Source organism: Orbicella faveolata, unplaced genomic scaffold (assembly GCF_042242905.1).
Source record: "Orbicella faveolata isolate gen_17 unplaced genomic scaffold, um_ofav_v1 contig_1, whole genome shotgun sequence".
Classification (NCBI taxonomy): Eukaryota; Metazoa; Cnidaria; class Anthozoa; order Scleractinia; family Merulinidae; genus Orbicella; species Orbicella faveolata.
The window spans coordinates 36742861-36764324 of NW_028301536.1; the positions used below are offsets into that span (position 1 = coordinate 36742861).

At 39.2% G+C, this 21464-nt stretch overlaps 1 protein-coding gene and 1 pseudogene across 3 annotated transcripts; both read right to left on the reverse strand.

Moving 5' to 3' along the window:
* Nucleotides 1–2685: 2685 nt before the first annotated feature.
* LOC149118942 (uncharacterized) lies at nt 2686–7947 on the reverse strand (annotated as a pseudogene). Its single transcript, XR_016202353.1, has 8 exons — nt 7868–7947; nt 7272–7505; nt 6520–6669; nt 5777–5884; nt 5277–5386; nt 4719–4777; nt 4178–4317; nt 2686–3457 (listed from the first exon to the last, which is right to left on the reverse strand). The product of XR_016202353.1 is annotated as an uncharacterized LOC149118942 (transcript).
* A 2066-nt stretch (nt 7948–10013) lies between these two features.
* Nucleotides 10014–20047, reverse strand: LOC110045003 (uncharacterized). Of its 2 annotated transcripts, none has more exons than XM_089274715.1 (13): nt 19857–20047; nt 19312–19385; nt 17715–18209; nt 16959–17003; nt 16026–16115; nt 15445–15504; nt 14073–14144; nt 13351–13422; nt 12942–13154; nt 12406–12512; nt 11850–11908; nt 10936–11051; nt 10014–10826 (listed from the first exon to the last, which is right to left on the reverse strand). In XM_089274715.1, exons 1-13 carry the CDS (start codon nt 19886–19888, stop codon nt 10411–10413), a joined length of 1851 nt encoding a protein of 616 aa, XP_089130841.1. In that variant the 5' UTR covers nt 19889–20047; the 3' UTR covers nt 10014–10410. The 2 variants fall into 2 exon arrangements, with proteins under 2 accessions (XP_089130841.1, XP_089130837.1); XM_089274711.1 differs by having other exon boundaries at nt 16026–16121.
* Between the last annotated feature and the right edge of the window lie 1417 nt (nt 20048–21464).

A 21464-nucleotide genomic window follows, 5' to 3' on the forward strand; every position in this document is an offset into this window, starting at 1 on the left:
GTAGACTTACACAACACGCACCAAACATGTTTTCACATGCCAACCAACCTAGAAGTAAATCAAGCAGGTACCGGAATTTCTGGAATTTGTTAGCATTTAGGTTCAGGAAAAGCACACGTTATTGAACAGTCAATCTTTTCGTGGTTTCTTAATGCTCTATACAAGATTTTCCTTCATGCCACACTTGATACAGTGTCCAGTACTATTATTTGTGCCACTTTATAATTAAACTGTCGCCTCTATGTAATATTATCTACTTGCTAAATAAAATAGACGTCCATTATCCTTGATTCAAAATGAAAAGAGGAGGGCATGGGGGAGGCTTCTCTAATTTAAAGTTAATTTGTTTCTTCCTTCAATGTACTTCCTCGCATCACGATTCTGAATAAGCCTAATCAGAATTCATTTACAAAACAAACAGCAAAATTGATGTTTTAACAGTTTATTTTGTAAAACTAGTAATTAACTAATTGCTTCTGATTCACCTGGTTGTTTTCTTTAGGATTTGACATGTGGTCGTCACTCATGCAAATTACAGCTCGTCAAAAGATGAAATTAACCGTGCCATGTGCGAAATATGAGACTGTAACCTCTTTTTCTTTTTTCTTTTCATGCAATAATCCTTGATGTGATGCTATTATAAACATATGCTTTATTGAAATGGCGTGAAAAAATATTGAAGAAATATTGTTTGAGTTCTTTTTTGCAAGTTTTTGGACCAAGCGGTAGGCGAAGTACATAAATGTAGTAGTTGGTTTGAGCCCGGATATTATTATACCAGTTGTTCGTATAGTGTGATCGTCCTGGCTAAGGTAGTTCTGAAAAGAACTGTTGTTGGTGATTCACGTTTCGAAACTCATCTTCAGAGTCAAGTGAAATTGGTTATCAGTCGCTGGTGTTATGATGATATCTGGTCCATTGAAATTGATTGGTCAGTTTACCCGTGACGGTATTGGTTGAAGTACTCGTTTAAAGTTTGTCTACAGTCATTCGTCGGTTCTAGTAAGTCTCAGCTTATCTATTGCTAGTCCAATTTAGTCGCTCGGTTTGTTGCGAATAATGTAAGTCGTTTGTAAGGTGCTGGTAGTTGTTAACATAGGTTAAGGGGCATTCGTTTTAAGATGGTGTAGCAAACATAACAGAGTTAGATTTTGGAACTGATGAAAAAAAAAAAAAAAAAAGCCAAAGCCGATAATGATATGTTATAAAACACGATCAGCATGAAAAGACGAGTATCAAGCTCATCTCCCATAGTCATGGAGTTTATGACGCCAGTTTTGTCTTTGGTTTCTTTGTATGCCTTTTGATATAGACTGGTACGTGCGTGAAATGATAATACACAATTTCTGTGTCTTGCCAAGCTCACTTCCAGACGAGGACCACCTTTCTGATGTTCATCTTGATCAGGAACACGATGGTTTTATGGGGCGTGATACTTAAAGGTATTATAATTGTTCTCGCCATGAAATATAGTATTCTACACAACCATGTTTGACGTCAAAATATATCGGTAGGATTTTGAGTGTAAACACTGTCAGCGAAGCGTCAAATTGCTGGGGCCACTTGAAACTGATGCCTGGCGGTGGTCACCGGGGTAGGCAAGAATCATATCCAGGGATGGCAGCAGCAAGTAAGTAACTTTATCATTCCATGCATTTTTTTCTTCCCTTTCATTGGCCTAGTGCCTACCACGAGACCTGCAAATAACTTCCTACAAATAATGGTCTGCTCATGAGTAATACTGTCTAAATGTGTTTTGCTGCAAATAATATTCTGCTCGTGCGTAATTGCAAGCACGCTCTTATGTGCTTCGGGAGATAATTGATCTGCTCCCACTGACAAATCACGATATTTTGTTCAAACTCCTTCAATAATAGACCTTTCCCACATTCCACCTCAGTGCGTATGAAAAATAGCACCAGAGCGAGGTTGGGGTGGACATTTTTATACATTAGCTGACCTCGACTTGGCGCTATTGTTTGTTGGAATGCGGGAAAGGTCTATTGGTGATTGTAAGTTTTCTAGTGCGATAGACCCAAGTTGATGGCACAGTAACAAATAACAATACGATGAATAGATCAATACGTTTGTTTCTCCATGCTGCGAAAGATGGAGCTTTTTGAGGCCCTAATGCAGAACCACGATATTTGTGAAGTCTCTCTCCATAAGTTTTTTCTCCGAAAATAGTCTATAGGAAGAAGATGTTTTGTTTTGGGTAGTAGAAACAAAAATGGGACTTCGTAGTCACTAACACATGCAGACCCATCCATAAATGAAGTACATTTGCAGTTCTCGTCGGTTTGTCTAGGCTTGATAAGTGTGGGAAACTATTCTTAGTGTTTACCCTTGGTACAATTTGGTATTTCCCTTTGTTTCGCATATACACTAGCTATGCGACCCTTTCGAGTGGTATACCTAGGAATATCCCACGAGTCACTTAGCGTATTGTCTCGCTATACACAAGAACCTTTAGACGAGTGTGTATGACGAGAAAATACAAGTGGCAAGTGGGATATCCCATGGTGTACCACCAGAAAGTGTTACAGACTATTTTATACCATGCCATAGAAAAAAAAAACAGTGGCAAACATAATCAATGCAGCCCACGGTATAAAGGTTGGTTGTGATAGCGTCGCGTATACAACGGCTTTCCTGTATTCTGATTGGCTGCACTTTCTATGGAATCGTATAAGGATATATTACCACACACCTGAACAAAGGAGAATGCCAAATTGTGGCAAGGGTAGAATTGAACCACAACATCAACAACAACAACAACAACAACAACAACAACAACAACTTTATTTGTCCCCAACTTCAACTATTTAAGTTTAACTAAATATCAAGCCTTTAAAAATGAATACAAGTTGCACTAATAACTATAAGTTTGGTTTGTATTTTTGGACCCAAAACACATATGTCAATAACAAAGACAATAAGGGCCTTATAAAGAAAGCGTAGCCTAAGTTCAGTAGGTGAATGGTGTTGACGGACAAAGAGTACTGTCAGCAAAATTAAATCTCCACGGGTTTTTTAGATAATAAACTCTTTAATACAAAACTTCATGCATTTTGGTTCTACGTTCTAGTCATATTTTTGTGAGTAGCCTCAACCTTCCAAGTATGTAAGTGATGTCGCTTCAGGTAGTTTATCATCTGTGGGCGGTAGGTAGTATAGCAACAAGCAGGTGTACAACTTGGTGCGCAGATCTCTCCACATGGGACAGCGCATTGAGCAGGTTGGGATGAGGATACTGTAGGTGATTGGAAAGAATAACTGACAGTTGGCAGTGGGACTGCAGTTGTACAGCAGCTTGGTGTACACGCAGAACTACACGTCAAATTACACTCGGACGGACAAAACGAGGGTGGTACCAGCCTATGATGAATTACAGGCTGAGGATGGTAGGCTGCAACGGGATATAACGGGGTTGATGTAGACATCTTGTCATAACAACCTGCAACAAAAACCCGTATGAATAAGTCGACGTGTTTATTTCTTTGAATTGTTAGAGAGCGAAATCTCTGGATTGCCACTCTTTTATTGGTCTTCGTTCCAGTTGTTCTAACTATGGGATATGCGAGAGGTTTTGCATTGAAGAACGGTTACAGCAAAGTCGAGCTGAAAGACTTTTTTAGAAGATGTGGTTAACGGATGGAATTCCTTTCCCATCAACGCTCCTTACTTAAGACTGTTCTTCAAAGTAAGACCAGAGCTACAACCTTCAGTAGTCTCGCTTCAAAACTGCGTACAAGGTGAAAAGAAGTGATCCATATTGCTGAATGTCCTTAATATAACAGCTCAACTGATAATTTTGCCTACGCTTTGCTACGAACCAAGGAAATATTTTATCTCTAAAATGTCAGTTGTACAGGCATCCAATATCAGTTAAACGTGCGACGCTGTATCGGTCTTATGACACTGAACACGGTTAAGTTTAGTTACTTTGTAGCGTAAACTACAATTTAGAAAGCAATCAGTAACTCTGACTAGAATTACAAAACATGAAAGAACGGCATTCACACCATAGCAATATAGTCGATATCTATGGCAATAAATGCAGGTATTCCTATCTATGCTCGATAGCTGTGGAAAACGGAAAGGCAGAGTTCATAATACATGTAGGCAGTTTAAAACCAATTTTTCGACAATTAAGTCTTAACAACATCACAGTTACCACAATCTCCTACAGCTGGAAAAACCCTCATATTGCCAAGCTTCCGTGACTCAATTTTGTTAAACAGTGCTCCCAAATGTTTGCCTTTCTCTCTGAACTTGATAAGTACTGTGGACACAATCTTCATTTCAAAGCCAGAACTAAATGATTAATCCAAAACAAAAATGAGTAAACAAAACAACATTAACATTTGGCTAGCATTACAAATACTTTAGCCATGACACTCATCGGTCATGGTGCCTCAAAACATGATCTTGATTAGGCTCTCCCAAGGAAACACAGTTGAGCTGTTGGCTGCTTGAGGATGTTAATTTTCTGACAATTATTAAAAGCGTTTTGCTAACTGCTTTGGCTACACTGTATCTCTCGTACATGTGATATGTACATGACACATATTTTATCTGTGCGAGTGAACAAAAAGCAAAAAATCCCAATGCTGAAGCTTCATTGAAGAACCCTCGAAAATTTTAAAGGAGTTATCCCGAGCCGTGTTAAGTGACACAGTTGGTGTTAGCCAGTGAGAATACGGTATAATAATTACCTAAATCTGAGAACTTGAACTTCTTCAAATTGTTCATCACCATCATATGCTTGCAAAATCTGAAAATTAAAGTTCCAATTTGAGACGATGAGTTGATTTCTAGAACGGTATTGAATGTAAGCAGTAATGTTAGTGTTGATGCACCTAAGTTGGTAATACAGCTGCTCGTATTGTTTGTTTGTTTGTTTGTTTGTTTGTTTGTTTGTTTCTCTGCTGAAGTTGTTCATTGTATCTTGAATCCGTGAATAAAACTGACTGGCGGACTAACTATTCGACTGGCTGACGGACTAACTGGCTGACTGATAGACTGACTAACTCACTGACTGACTGACTGACTGACTAACTCACTGACTGACTGACAGACAGACTAACAGACTGACAGACTGACTCACTGACTCACTGACCGACTGACCGACCGACTGACTGACAGACAGACTAACAGACTGACAGACTAACTGACAGACAGACTGACTGACTAACAGACTGACAGACTCACTGACTCACTGACTCACTGACTGACTCACTCTATCCTAGAGGCTGTTTATAATCATTACTAACTCCTAATTCAATTTCCCGGCGGTAGTCCATGAACTTGGAAGACTGATAACTTTCCAAATCATTAGTGTAGGTAAATTCGTCCAAGAGGATCGTGGTCCTGTAAGAATAACCTAACAATGTAAATAAAAGACACGGTGATGAGCCCAATGCAGGGATAAAACGAAGCTCGCTGAGTGCCTCTTTACCTCTAAACTTGTTAAACAAGTGCAAGGCCATGTACACTTACCTCATGTTTTCAAACGAAAAAGAGTGGATATACAATAAAGAAAAAAGTAAATAGAAACGTTTTTATAAAGCGAGGCCAAACCCCGATTTAGATATGAAATGGATACAAATTCAAAAGGTTACCACCGAAAAATAGCACGTACGGTTTTATTCAGGAGCGTGCAAGAACCTTGTGGTAAACGTAAAGAGCACATCACCTTACATCACATCGCATCGCACTTATCACCTCTAGTCTCCAAAAAAATCAATTTCTCTCTCCTTCTTAAGGTACTTACATTCAAGTTCCGATATACTGGACCTGGAAGATTTAGCGATCTTTAGAAGCTTCTTCTGGATTAATGAAGGACTCACAGCTTTTTGAGTTTTCTCTTTTGGCGCTGTGACTTTGGCAATGTTTCAAAAAAGAAAAAAAAACAATTAGCATCCAATAAAAGCAACTGTGGCAATGCTGAATTGTTATGAAGTCCATAGATACCCTAGAAAGTGATCTATTTCGAAAGGCAGTAAAAGAGCATCAGGCAATGTAAACTATTCTAAAATATTTTGATGCACACGTATGGGAGGGAAAACCTTTCTGAAAATAGAGTGGAATTGAAAACGGAGCAGTTGGTCAATGAACACTAATGAAGCCTTTAAGTTGGCGGAGATGATTGTCACTTAGATGTGAAAAGAAAAGAATAAGACTTCTTTATCCCTGAGTAAGCTAAAATCTCGTTAAGAAAAAGATAAAGCAACTTCATGGCTGTGTTCAAAACTAGAAGCCCCGGCAAAGGTCTGTGATATATAAATGGTGTCAAAACCAATGTAAAAAAGAAAAATCCATGAGGATGTAAAAAAGGGAGTAACCACAGCCAAGGAAACCGTTTTCTTAATGAAATACAATGTAAGTACTTTATATTCTCTATTGTGTCTTCAATAGATTTTTTCCTATAATCTAAATCATCCACTGTTCTTTCGCCAAGCTGAATCAGGCAATGCTAAAACTAATTTTGTATATCTAATAGCAAGTACAACAAACCTGTTAGTTTAAAAACAAAAACACTATGCTTTTCTCCGACACACAGTGTTGAAGTGTCTTGACAAAGGTCAAAGTTCATCGTAACACAGTGTGGACTCAAGTCTGACTGGGAGAAGGTAGGTGAATGATCGTCACTTGAATGACATTCCCCTCAGATAAAAAAAAAATAAACATTGTTTACTATTAAGCTGTAACTTTACCATAGTGGAAGGGAGAGCATACAAAGCCGGCAGACCAGGCCTAAAATCAACACCATACTTCAGGCCATTGGCTATAGTAGCGCTAACTTGGGCGCCGTCAAGCAGAGGAAACCGGAGAGGGGGGGGGGTACTCAAAGAAACGCATCCATGTGCAGATTGGCAGAAAAGAAGCAGGATAGATTTGTTTATGTACAGTGTATTTAGAGCCAACCTCTGCTCCACCAGAGGAGCAGGTATGACAGGAAGAATGGTGATGATGACTTCCGGCTTGAGATGAAAGATTTCAATTCCGTTTTAAACCCCGTCCATTTTTTATTATAAAGGGAATTGATTTTTATAGTTTCTGCTAAAAATTGAATATCAAATAGCATCAGTCCACACCCTACTACAGACCGTTATGGCTCAAAAAGCAGTAACCTTCAGCTCCATGGATGAAGGTAATATAAGAAATACCCCCTCCCCACCTCCCCTCGTGAACCAGTCACGTGCAGGTATTAGTGCACAGTAGTCGTGTATTGAATGCAAGGACAAGGCTCAGTGAATCGTTATTACCATAGTTTGTCAGTCCAAACACTGCATATCCCTTAACTTTGGTGGCCTTTGCGCATCTACAAGCCAAGTCAGGCAGATAAGCGTTAAATTCTTGTTAAGCGTATTTTAACCCACTCCATTTGGAACTGGACGATTTACGGTCTGTGAATAAAAGATCGGATAGAGGGCTGCCTTTTTGAGTTTTTTCCTTGTAGCACCCTATCCTCTGGAAACTTACGCCAGGACATCTTTGGCCTTGAAAAAAAAAAACAAATCCTTAATGCAATACATAAATCCTTTATAGTTTCTATAAGTTCAGTCTTTTTCGATCCTCCAGTTTTTATTTATTTTTTAAGATAATAGATTTGAACTAATAAAACTGATTTGGGGGTGAGGTAAGCGTGAAAACGAATAGCAAATATTTTTGACCAAACAAGTAATCATTTTTGGTATCAGCTTAGAGGGCTGATATGTATATTTTTTCGGAGGATTTAACTTCCCTTCAGGAGTCCAAACATTGCTTTTTTGAATTTGAACTATGCCTCCCCAGTACTAGACTCTGAATCTTGGCGCACTGTTTTGTCTATGATTAAAAATGTCTCTAAAAATACGCTTACCTTGTGTCGGTGATGTGAACAAGAATAGTGAAAAGAACACTACAAGATAATTCACTACCATAGATGTCTTCTTGTTCGTCATGATCATGACAATAAAACTGTAAAACATAACATTCAATTTGATATAAAATAGATATTAATATGTGAGCTTAACTGCATGCTACGCTCATACTAATTTGACCGAGCAAAGACAATGCTTTTGAGTTTCTTTGCGATGTCAGATTTACTTTAGATTTTTCTACAGCTTTTCTTGCAATTTCGGAACTCGCTCGATGTTTGGAGCGGGACAAATCTTAAGAACAGTACTCTTCGAATTATATCTATGCTGCCAAGAATACAGGAACATGTAACTGGGTAACTATATGAGAGAAATTTCGAAACACCTGGATTCAGTGGTTTGTCTTGTCGGTCTATGCTCAGCAGTTCTGACAATTATAATTTTAAGAACCACAACTTAAGGTAAAAGTGAACCCTGGAATAAAGAAACCTTTCTAACATCATCTTGTTGCTAATTAAGACATCCTCTGCATAAGGCTTTAGGATTGGCAAAAAGCAAAATATTTTCAATGGACTTCTTTCTGCTGGCAGACGGTCAGTTTGTAAATTTTTGCGAGATCTTGGTTGAACAGAAGTTCCTTTTGTCAATAACATTTGTTGTGCAGCTAACATGTTACAACGTATCACTTCTGATTACCATTTCGTTGCCTATTCTATAGGTTTAGAGCCTCCGTAGTTAACAATCTCGCGGCTCAAGCGCAGACCTTTCTTGAAGAGTTAAGATTAATAAGGACAAGTCAAGGAAGTGAGTATTACCTTATCCTCGTGTAACGTTGAACAAAGAGCAGCTTTCGCAGTTTTTATTTTATCTCTTCGTGTCCCAGCTCAGTAAATGATCGAAAAGCTATTTGTAAGCCATTAAAATACCGCAACAGTGAACTGACAGTTGCTTTCAGCTCTAAAGATCCAAGTACCTCGTTTAGTGATCTTTTATATTACTATTGTTTAAGTGTTCTTAGGCGAAATGTGCTATTGAACAGAGAAAGCAATCTTCGCCAGACGTTTTTTCGGTCATTAAGGGCAAACTATTCTAGCGTTCCAAAATGCACAATAGACATACCATTATGTTTTGACATCCAGGCTAATCACAAAGAAAAGTTTGTTATGAGTACCGTTAATAATACATTAGCAAGGAGGAGAAATAGTATACAAAAACATTTTCAGCCCCAAAAAATACAGGAGGTTGGGGAATCTTGATCCTATGATTTGCTGCACGGCAAGCTTTTTTTGTTTAATGAGCTTCGTGAAGGGAACACGAATACAAATCTGAATAATTTTATTTTGCCTTGTTGTTTATTGTGTCCCGCAGGAGTACCTGCAACCGACATACATACAATCCAGTTTAATTGTTCACAATTAGTTGTTATTGTTTTCAGAAAATGAAACACGACCGGTGGATTTGATTTTTCAATCTTTGGACTTGATGGGCTCCTGTTTGGGATTAGTGCCATCTATTTGGAGCAAAAATTATTTGCCTCGTTTTGATTTAAACAACTTGAGACTTAAACTTCTTCTTCAGATATAAACCTCTTTGTATTGGCTGAACCAAATAACAATCTAAGCATTTTGATCCAACAGCAGGTGAAAAATATTGTCGCAAGGGAGAACGATTCTCTCATACGTGGCTCTCATGCGAGGGTCCAATGCAATGGTAATTTTTTTTGAAATCTATTTTTAGACAAAGGCTACTACCAGGAAAGATGCCTGATTGGTTGAGCGTTGTGACGTGTATTTTACAGCCCATGACAGCTTGGGGTCTTTTCGCTGTTGTTTTACCATAAGGTCACTGACCAAGAATACGTAAGTCGCGAAAAATCTGGTGGCTCCAACAAGCTATAATCATGGCCATCTTGGTGACGGGGCAAGGTGGCCATTGTGTAAAGATAGAGTGGATATACAGCGAGTTATGTGTGTTACAATGTGACACGTTTCGGGAGAGGGACAAGGTTTTCATTTTTTCAAAATGCTTACTATTGCATTTTGAAGGCGAAAGGTTAAAGCCATGCTCACCTAAACAAATAGAAATGAAATGCCATGTGCCAAGGTAAATGGTTTGTGCGGTAACAAACCAGGCAAAAACTTCAGACGGTCAGAAGTGGCAAATCTTTCAATTATAGACATTACCTAAAGTTCCATGCCTTGAAATATTACATAAGCATTATATTTATCTTGCCAAGGCTGGTTTTACACTTAAACGTTTCTACATTATCCTTAAGAAGTATTTAACAATCTTTCAAGAAATCATCAGGTTGCGAAGTTATAATAAACGGAAAGAACAAAAACTTGCCTCGAGTTAGGTAAAAGAGATTTGACGGACGGCGTCAACTCGAGCTTGAGCCGATAAGAATGCATTGACCTTTGGAATAATACATAGTTTAAAATCCTACTTGAAATCCCTTTCTACTATTCCTTTGCTTCGTTTTATGAGGCCTGCATTTCGCCGGAAGGTACGTGTTCAGTCAAGTTTCTTATGATTTCTTGTCCAGTTAATGTTTTTCCTCTTCCAGAGGCTTTTTCTTCAGAATTGATTTAATATTTGTTTTTGTCCGCTTTGAGTTGAAAAATCGGCAACATGTCGGTGAGCAACTTGGCTCACAATTAGGAGAGCAACCCGAGGCGCACTGGGAACCAGGCCAACTCATGGGCTGAGACATTGGAAATTGAGAAGAGGCAGCTGGTGCAGGGGGGTTTGTGGCTTGTACGGGGAATTGATTATTCCACTGTTGTGCTGGTGGTTGGTAGACCTGAGGGCTTGGAACGACTGCTGTTACCGGTTGAGGTGGTGTAGCAGGCATGGGTGCCGGCACAGGCTGATAAAAAGGCTGGCAACAGGAAGCTAGACACAGGGGAACACAGGTTGATGGACAGTTGCTGGGACATTGAGTGACATCTTCGTAGCAACCTGCATTGCGAATTGAAGTTCAAGTGAAAATTGAATAAGGCTTTTAAGAACCTAACATGTATCTTAGCGCGAACGTTGCATTGTTTTCTTGAATATTTATTTTAACTACCTGCCGCAGCAATCTTTCCCTCTCCAAGTTTATCCAGCAGTTTTCCGAGGAATGTGTCTGCAGCTCTGAATCGCAAGATAAAGTAAGCTTTCACTCCTTCAGGCTCCTTTGAAGAACTGAAAAAAGGTATATTATAACCGGTCATTACAAGTGCAGATTGCTCGGTAAGATTAAAATTTAAATTGTTCTTAGATTCAGATATATTCAGTCACAATAACCAGGACCGTAGCAGACAAGTTATGAGTAAGGCAATGCCCACTGTTAAATTTTTTTCCTAGTAGGTGTTTAGGAGTGTTTCACTTTCCTTCTTCATAAAGAAAACCAACAAAAACGAAAAGAGACAACAACAACAACAATACCAACAACAACTTCATTTGTACTCAGCTAGAAATTAGAAATTAAATGAACAAAAATAAGTTAAAGTAAAACGAGTTCATGGCTGCCAGAAATAACCCCCGGCTATAACCTTAATGGGCTAATAAGACCCGGTAGCCATCCTTAGTGATTTAAAGTGATTATTTATTTGGGTCAAATAAGAGGAGAAAATAAGAAAAAGACATGCAAGAGCACACACACACAAAAAAAATAATTATACATACAGAGTTAGTGCAAAATAGTTGGATAATACAATGTACTAGTCACATACAGAGGTACAGATATTCAATATGTACTAATAGCTTACAAGTGCCTCGGTTTATCTCATACTGGCTACAGCTCTGATAATCCGCAGGACCTGTGCCCTACATGCATAATCTCCGTCTCGATCCAAATTACAGGATGTATTCACGCGGTAAAGTAATTTTCTTGTGTTTTCTTTCCATTTATTTTTTGAAGGATTGCCGTCTTTCGACAAATGAAGAGTTATATGTTATGTATTTTTTGTCTTCTCTCTGAGATACATGCATAGAACGTACCTGAATTTACTAAAGAACGCTCCACGAAAGTCTTTATCGTCTTCGTACACATTAAGCACCTTAGCAAAAGAATAATCGGGGAATTACACATTAGATTCCTAAAAACCGAAAATCAATTCTTAAAATTAAAAACTTACAGATAATCCCGTTGCACAGTGACGAAAAACAAACAGCTGCAAACGACTAAACCGTTATCTGCGCAAACCCACTTCCTCACCTCCTCCCCCCGCAGTTAACGAAGAGAAGACTGAGGGTAGGAGAGTTAATCCCCCTATATGGACCGTGTTCCCAAGGGAATCCCTCTAAAGTTATTTTCAGATGATTGAAATTCCAGACTCTAATCTTTTGATGCAGATTTTGCTCACGTGAACAGCTCACGTGGACAGCCCAAGTGGGTTTACGCGCAGCTTCTTCCTCCACGAAAAACATCCACGAAACGCGCATGGTGACGTTATCCAGGGAATAACTGGGTAGCATGTCTAAAAATAACTTGAGAGGGATTACCCTGTTTATTCTCTCTTCATAATAATGATTTGTAGGCGTGTTCAGATCTCACCTTAAGCTCTATGTCTCTTCTGGTGGATTGATAATTGTTATTTGACACAAAAAGAAAATCGTTATCCCAAGGCAGTCCTGTCTTTATTTCAACAAGGAAATTTTTACCTGTGAAGAAATACCCATTTATGAAGTTAACAGATGGTTTAGTATATTTAAACAATAGCCTCCATCTGACGCGAAAATATGTAAAAGCCAGGTGCCATAAAAACACGGTTATTTCGGGGAGACCTCTTTTTCAATTCATAAACTTCAAAGTACTTCTGTCGGCGCCCCAAACATTCAGTTCTATTCAATTTAATGATTTGCAATTGGTTAAAATGAAAACGTACTTCACGGGCAGATACAATCTTGGAGATATCATCATATCAATATCTAGCTGTGACTCCGTCACTTGATGCGTTTAGACCAATCAAAGGCGAGAATTTTTGGTCCATTATAAGATTAGTTGATGGTGTTTGCACTGTAGAAGACCCTGCAATAATTTTACCATCTCTTTTGGTTACTGTGCATTTACCGAGGGAGGTTTTAACTTACATGTAAGATTCCTCAAGTCGTCGTCTTTGGGCAGAAGGGAATTATTAGCTGAATCCCGGTGGGGTACTTTTGCAGCGGGTTTGGCAACCGGAGCCCTCGAGATTTTTGCAGCAGAGAACGTTTTTGATAATCGAGGCGGTTTAGGTGATGCCTTGATACTCAAGCTGCCCTTTGTTTTCGCTTTTCCAAGTAAGCCCTGTTGCTGGAGCATACCTGTAAGATGAAAATGTTAAACTTTGATCTTATAACATACGAGTTTACATAGCTCTATTAATCAGTTCCCTCTCGATCACTATCCACCCTTGCAGATGAGCCCTAAAACCACCAGCTGCAGTTTGAAATATTTCGTTAAACTAACAAAGTCTTTACAAGAGAATGGTGTTAAATACCACACTAATTCGTAGCCTACCTTTCCTTATTTTAACAGGTCCTTCTTGCATCTGTGGTGGTGAAAAATTGCGGATCCTTTTAAGCGCAATCCCTTGAAACAAATTGAAATGGATGTAGCGTTAATATGCAGCTCAAACACATTGTTCCAACCTGCAAATGTCATGCCGTAAAATTTTACCCTAGGAAAATTAAATTCGTAATAGTTTCTTTAAGCCCAGAATACGAAATAAGAAAATTCTGCGTTATATGCAGTGTTTTAAGGCCTTCTTTCTTAAACTTTGAGTGGTTACTTTAGCGCTTAATATTAGATTCAGGTCTTTGTGAGTCCGAAGCAATAAATAATTGTCATTTATTTGTTTATTCTTTAAGAAATGTTTGTGAGCAATTTTAGTCAAGTCAAGGGAGTCATAAGTACCACAGTGGGCGCAATTTTTTCAACTCTGCTCGCAACTGACTACGTTTGGCCATTGCTTATAACATGCTTGTACTTCAGTCATTTTAAAATTTAAACTCAAGGACCGTCATGGTTTTGCCTTGCACCAGCCACCAGACTTCTTCTTTTTAAGGACAGCATTTAGATGGCATTTGGCAACGATAGTGTTCTACCGACTGAGCAAACTTTGCAAAGTACCTCCAAAACCGTGACCGACGGCTGCAGTTTGAAATATTTCTTTCAATTAACAAGGTTTTTACAAGATTGTAATAGTGCTAAGTACTAGGACACACTATTTCGTAGCCTACCTTTCCCTATTTTGACAGGTCCATCTTGCATCTGTCGTGATGAAAAGTTGTGGATTCTTTTAATCTCGATCCCTTGAAACAAATTGAAAATGAATGTAGCGCTAATATGCAGTTCAAACACTATTGCTCCAACCTACAAACGTCATACAGAAAACATATAACGTAGCAAGATTAAACTCGTAATTGTTTCTGTGTATAAGCCCAGAAAGCGAAATGGCCAAATTCTGAGTTATACATGGATGCTGAGTTTTTCAAGGCTTTCTAAAACTTAGAATAGTTACTTTAACCCTATTCATTTGTGTCACGTCTTCGTGAGTCAGGTAATGAATAATTGTCATTTAGTTGTTTATTCTTTGAGAAATGCCCGTGCACAATTAGTCCGGCCAAGGAAGTGGCACGTGGGACTATGGGCCCAATTTTCCAACCCCGTTCGCGTTGCGACTTCGTTAAGCCATTGTTTATAATTTTCGTCAACTTTATACTGATCACTTGTGCGTTTTACTTCAGTCAACGTTACATTTGTACACAAGTCAGGATTTTGCCACCAGACTTCTTAACTTTTAAGTACAGCAATTAGATCACGGCGTTTGGCAATTTTCGTGCCCTTCTGACTGAGCAAACTTTGCAGTTCCAATAGACCAATTTCGATATATTAAAATTCAGCCTAACACAATAGACCTCAGCACGAGGCTCTGAGGAATAAACCCCACAAACTCTGTAGTTATTCCCCAGAGCCTCGTACTCAGGTTCATTGTTTTAGGCTGAATTTTAATATATCAAAATTGGTCTATTGACTACCCAACGTGATTTTGTACGCAAGTCAATATCTTTTTAATTAAATTGTGTCTATTAGCGAGTCCGTTTGGAGAAGGACCTTGAAAAGAGGGTCAAGTCTTTTTTTATTTCTAAAGAAATCCTGGCACTAGCTTTCACTTCTGTAAATTATTGAAATCACCGTCTTGCTCACGCGAACAATTACTATACGCTGTACTTGTTCAACTTACAGTGTGACGGGCATTATATATATATGCATAAAAAAAAAATGACATTTTCACTAAAACATCGCGATAGAGTAGGGTTGTTTTGTGGACAGCGGCTTTTGACAAGCTAGGAACAGATGTCGATGGTCGACGCGTAGATCAGATAGGCCAATTCTTGCATGCCAGTAGCGATAACAGAATCAAACGAAAAACTACACTAGTACGTAACCAAATTTTTCAGCCTGGCCTAAAATTCCCGTGTATTGCAGTCCGAACAATATGAAATCTTGACTAAATTTTCCACAAGACATTAACTCAATCTTGAATCACTTTTCCCGTTAATTTTTTTTCAGCAAAAAGCGGTTTATAACACGTTACAAGTGGTAGCCTACCTTTCGCAATTTTCCATGGCCCGTGTTTTGAAGAATTCTCGACAGTTGTATAATCATCCTCTGCAAATATACCGTAACGTACGTGAAACTCAAACCGATGTGATCAGTAAGGGCGGCATACAGTTACCAATATTGCAGTTGAATCAAAGGCATAAGAGCTCCAAATGATCTGAGAACAGCTCATTACAACTATGGAATCAAATGCTGCACAAAATTTAAACTGTTAACTACCTTTGTCTCCGCTTATGAAGGAAAATACTTTTTTACCTAACAGTGCACATGTACCTAAATGTTATCTTATCTAAACAACACCGTAGGTGCTCTTCTTTCGTTATTATTGTTGTTTTACACAGTTCTATTGACTACACAAACTTAGCCTGCTAAACAGGCGGATCGCGAAGCATGATGCAGGAGCGCGGAGCGCGACCACGAGCGCGGAGCGGTAGTCGAAAAAAAAAATCCAACAAGTGGTTGCGCTCCGCGCTCGTGTATCGCGTTTCGCTCTCTGCCCGGCTAATCCGCCTGTTCTGCAGGCTAACACAAACTTAGCCGGGTTGAACTAGATACATGCTCGTACGTACCAGTTCCTGTTATAGGATAATCGTCAGGTTTTTCCTCGCTCTTGCTTTGACTCGCAGAATCCGAGAGTTCATCTAATACAACCACTTCACCTTTATCTGACAAAATCAAACAGAAACATCACTACCTTTATCACGCCCTTAGCTGAGCCTATCTGACTTGACCATTTGCATCTGTGGTCTCAAAGTGTAAACTTACTACCTGACTGAAAAACAGGCATGAGATCTACGGTTTTTTTTTTTTTTTTTTTTTTTTAATTTTATCGAATGTAAAGATCTATGATACTGGATGGAACACAGTTTCGACCAATTCAAGAGGTTACATTACTTGCAAAAAAGTTTCGGACGATTTTAATTTCGGACAAAAAAGTGTCCGAAAATAAAACCGTCCAAACTTTTTAAGCGTTCGAGATATTTACTGTAGAGTACAAAACTTGGAAGTAGCTTTAAAGCTCTTGTTTTCCATCATACCGGGCCTCATGGAGCGAATTCTAGTTGAGACACGACTTCACATAAACAGCTTGATAGCATTTGTGATATTTTCCCGTCGGTGTATTAGTGAAAACTCGACTGGCTGCAGTAAAAATATCATTTTCACAGATGCTGTTTCAGCCTAAATCCTGTTTCGTAGGCGTAAAATTATTTTAGCTATATTTCAGCAGTGTCCGAAATTATTGTCCAAATTTTGTCCGAAATGAGATAAAAAGTGTCCGTAAATTAAACGTCCGAAATTTCTTGCAAGTTATGTGTGACAATTTTTTTTTTTTTTTTTGTAATTGACTTTGATACAAAGAGCACTAGTATAATACTGTGTATATTTAAGCCTTATCAAACACACAGTGGCTTAGAAGTTCAGAAGATTGAATATTGCTTGTTACCTTGTCAGAAAGCATTCGCAGCCTACAGTCACTTATAATGATCGTAAGAACTACTTACGCCCGTTAGCTGCATTATTTGAGGCCAAAGGATTCAATTCTGAACCTGCAAATTAATAATATTAAAGTAAGGGAGTGTGGAGGGAGTGTCAATAAGTAACATTTCCAATGTGGTGAACTTCAAGACTAAAAGTCAGGGCTTCAACGGGATTCGAACCCGTGACCTCCGCGATACCGGTGCGATGCTCTACCAGCTGAGCTATTGCTTAAATTGGAAAATTAACTGCGATGATCATTCTTCACTTTCATCTACAACCGCAGTTCATATATGAATTATTCCATGGAAACTTCACATCGTGGTGAAGACTGTGGAGCAAACTAACAAATAAAGAAAGATCGGCGATAAATCTCAAGCAGTTTAAGACCCAAGTACGGAGGCTAGATTTAGGCAGCATCCTACATGGATGTAGTGGCTGCCATCTTTGTAACTCATAATTTTAATTTCCTTTATAGGACTTTTCTGCATATTATTTTTAGATAGTTCTAGTTAGGTGTCCCCTATTAGCAATGGAGATTCTCCAGTGCTAGATGTAATTGACACGATAATAAAGTCATTATTATTATTATTATTATTATTATTATTATTATTATTATTATAGTTAGCTCTCTTTGTTCAAGAACGGGATCCTTCATTCACTCGTTCCTCTAAGCTAGTTGATCACATTCTTATGCAACCGTATGATACAACTGACGCATTAAGGTTGGTCAGTTCATATTTATGAACAGACACAATTTCTTATTCTAAGAGCACATTTACCAAGACAAGTGAAATCTCCCCTCAAGTCGTCAAAATTAATATGTCCCTTCCTAGATCCATCAACTAAACGTATTTGACCAATTTGGTTTCTAAACTCTGCCACATTCCACAATCTTCTTCGCATACGTTCACGGCAATAGTCAGCGTAAGCCACGCGTTGTACTTTGCCATTCACAAGTAGTTCAGCTCGAATATTTTCCCCGTCACATCCACCACCAAGCAAAAAGTCCATGTTTGAGCCTTTGATACGGAACTCTGGTGACATCAGGGTACCAATAGGGTAATCACCCTCCATGTAGCCAGCTTCGGCGGTGGGACTGGACCTGTTTTCAAATGTTCCTATCCACCAATCACCTTGCACGTTAGTTTTGATGTTCGGGTCGCGTTCGTTAACATTGTCTCTGAAGGTTGGTTGGTTATCGAAAGCGTGACCAGTTTTTCTCCATTTGGATAGCGTCTTCATGCCATTCTCAAAATCAAAATATTTACAGTTGCCTAAGAATTCAACAAGACAATATCAGATTATGTAAACTGATTCAAGATACTGCGATGACCTCGCATCAAGCTCGTTCTGTCCTCTTGTTAAAATTGGCTTTTACCGTCACAACATGTTAAGGAATTTGACATTTTAAACCTAATTAAAATGTTTCAGCTTTTCATTCTTATCAGCCCAGGGCATCCCTCACTGGAAAAAAAATATGAGCGCTTTATAAATGGGGTCAGGAGGAGTTATCGGTGTAGCTCTCCAGCGTGCGAGCCTAGTGACTCATCAGGCCGTTTCCTTAGCATAAATATTTCCATCACTAGGAGTTTACTATTGGAGAGTGATAATAAAATATGTATTTCACTGTACTCCTAGATGGGATAATAGTCCATCGCAGGTTACTTCTCAACATTATCTCAGGTTGCCTCAGCAACGCGCCGGTACCCATTTATAAAGCAGGTCGTTGAGAGAGGGATTGTAAGAAATGAGTATCTTGCCTCAAGTCGCGTGCGGGCCCTGAACGCATAATCCGGAGTTCCCGCACATGAGGCCAACGGACCCCCCGTATTCCGTCAAAACCTGAATTTTTTTTTCGAGAATTGTTTTCAGTTATAATTTATATGATCATTAGAAATTTTACAGGAACGTAATTAACTTGTCAGGGTTGGTCTTGAAAATAATTCAACCTCTTCTCGGATTTTGTTGACTGAAAAGCTCAAATAGTCCGCTAACGCGCTCCCTAGGAAATGCTCAAGCGCGAGAATTTCCTTGGTTCGACTTAGTAGTCTCCAACTTTCAAACTGATCTAATATATTCTCGTTATCAATATGGTCGTTCGTTTAAGTTTTCTATTTCCGACATTTAAAAATTTCAGTTATCTTACCCACTTTAAAATAACTCTACTTTCTATTGTTTTGGCCAGGATTCATATTTGTGCTTTGCCCCGTTTTAAATTATCACGGGCTTTTCACCATGAAATATAACCCGTTGCAGACCGACATTCAATTGAGCATAATGACACGCTTGGAACATCACTTTGAATCAAAACCAGCCTAAATTAAGAATAACATTGAAGTAGATTGTTTGTGGGTGATATCACGAATAAACACCCACCTTGCACGGAAACCAAAAACTCTGCAGAAGCCAAAAGGAACGCCAGACAGACCGCAGAGGTCCATGGAAATGATCTATATCAAAAAAATGCGAGATATCTATATTAATCAGAGCTTAACTGAAAAAAATTAAGCCTACCCTCGATTAGTAATTCCTCTTTTATTTTCCACCGTTTTGATATTCAGTTAAAATAAAAGCGCAATATTAAGATCTAACCGGATAGCTTTTCCTTTTCATGTTAGCAACACTGTTTACTAGAATATTTATTTCCCGCGCTATGACAGAAAATCAAAACCATCTAAAAGCCACTACTTATTCTAACTTGTATTATCAGGTAGCAATTTAACCATTATCCACTTCTATACTACCAAACCAACTGTATATACCTTAAAACAATTCAACTTGTGACTTGTTTTCAAAATAACTTGTTCTTTTTATAGCCGCAAGCCTTGTTTAAAACCTTATAGTTTAGTCTAGCCCTTGACAAGCCTGTCGGCCCAATTACGGCCCATTTATTTATGACTTTGACAAAACAACCAACCCACCTTAAGGCCATATCGCTGCGGCGTGATCGCATTGTTAACAACGCATTACATAAAAAAGTCCTTCACATTGAATATTTCACCTGTTTTTTTTAAAAGCGGGGTGTTTATCTCGGTTTTAGAGGTGGAGACAAAATTCGTGGTCCAACCGACTAATTGACGCCGATCTTCAGACGATACACGGAAAGCATTTTTACCACCTGTCCGTGGTTCTGGTGTTGTATTGTATGGTCTTCTGCGTGAAAAATTCACCAGTGATCTGTGTGATCAGTGGCGTGTATATTAGCAGCCTGGAAGTCAAAACAAGGACGATCTCTGAAACGAATCAAAGTCACCTTCTTGACTCCTCCAGTGAGGTTGCTAATAACTCTTTCTTATTACCTTTTGGTGATACGAATTTAATTTGGGACGGGATATAAAATGCTTGAAAAAATTATCAATCGATTCCGCGATGTTCTAAATATTTGCTAAAGCGGTTCAATATTTGGTCTTTGCATAATAGATTTTCACGCCGATCAAGCAATGATCTATGATACTGAGATTCCATAAGCTGTTACTTTTCGCGACCTTTCTGGGGAGGATTTAGAACGTGACATAATAATCCAACTCAGCACATTAGTCCTAAAGCCCTGGCCAAACGGACTCGCAAGAAGAAGCAAGTTGAAAACCTGGGTCTACTTGCGACTCCGTTTGGCCAGGACTTGCGTGCACTTGCATTGACCTGCGATGACTTGCGCTCACTTTGGTCGAGATCAAATTTGCACGCAAGTCACTGACGCAAGTTTTTCACCGTTTGGACACCCAACCCAAGACAACGCAAGTTGAGTAACGCCCATTAAGCCCTGGCCAAACGAGAGCTCTACGCAAAGTTCAACGTAAACAGACTCTACGCAAGTTCAACTTGCGGCTACTTGTCATTACTTGCGAGTACGTCTGGCCAGGGCTTAAAAACCCATTTCAAGTCAGAAATATCTTGTGTTTCATTGGCTAGTAATAGGTTAATGGACGTCTTTCAACTTGCGTTGGCCTGGGTTGAGTGGCCAAACGGTGAAAAACTTGCTTCGACCTGCGTGCAAATTTGATCGCGACCAAAGTGAGCCCAAGTCACGCAATTCAACGCAAGTGCACGCAAAGATTGGCCACACGCAGGCTCGTAAGTAGACCCAAGTTTTCAACTTACGTCTACTTGGGAGTCCGTTTGACCAGGGTTGAACGCGTGTAATTTTTTTGCGTATTTTATTAGATGAAAAGAGGCGAAAGCGAGACGAGTGCGAAGCGCGAGTTGCGCGCGAGGGGAACAGCGTAAAACAAATAACGCGTTATGTCAGGAGCCATAATCGGGTCCCCGACTATGGATGTTTTTTCGCGCTCTTCCCCTCGCGCTCGCCTCGCGCTCGCCTCCGCTTCCTAAAACACGCAAAAGAATTACGCCTATTCTGCAGGCTACAAGTCTCTATGCAAGTTCAACTTGTGGTTACTTGCGATCCCGTTTGGCCAGGGCTAAGTGATCACCATGCCATGCTCGGGGAAACAATAAGCCATGGTCGCCAGTTCCTTAGGCAAGCCAAGAGCGATAGCCGCAGCAACAGATCTAGACAATTTCGAAAACCG

What these genes read in the sequence shown, in the direction of transcription:
- LOC110045003 (XM_089274711.1), bottom strand. Translation starts at nt 19,888, where the DNA reads ATGCGATCACGCCGCAGCGATATGGCCTTAAG. An exon ending in ACCTGTTAAAATAAGGAAAG is followed by an intron (nt 13,155 to 13,350) that starts GTAGGCTACGAA and finishes TTCATCTTACAG; the next exon opens with GTATGCTCCAGCAACAGGGC. An exon ending in GGGAAAGATTGCTGCGGCAG is followed by an intron (nt 10,827 to 10,935) that starts GTAGTTAAAATA and finishes TTCGCAATGCAG; the next exon opens with GTTGCTACGAAGATGTCACT.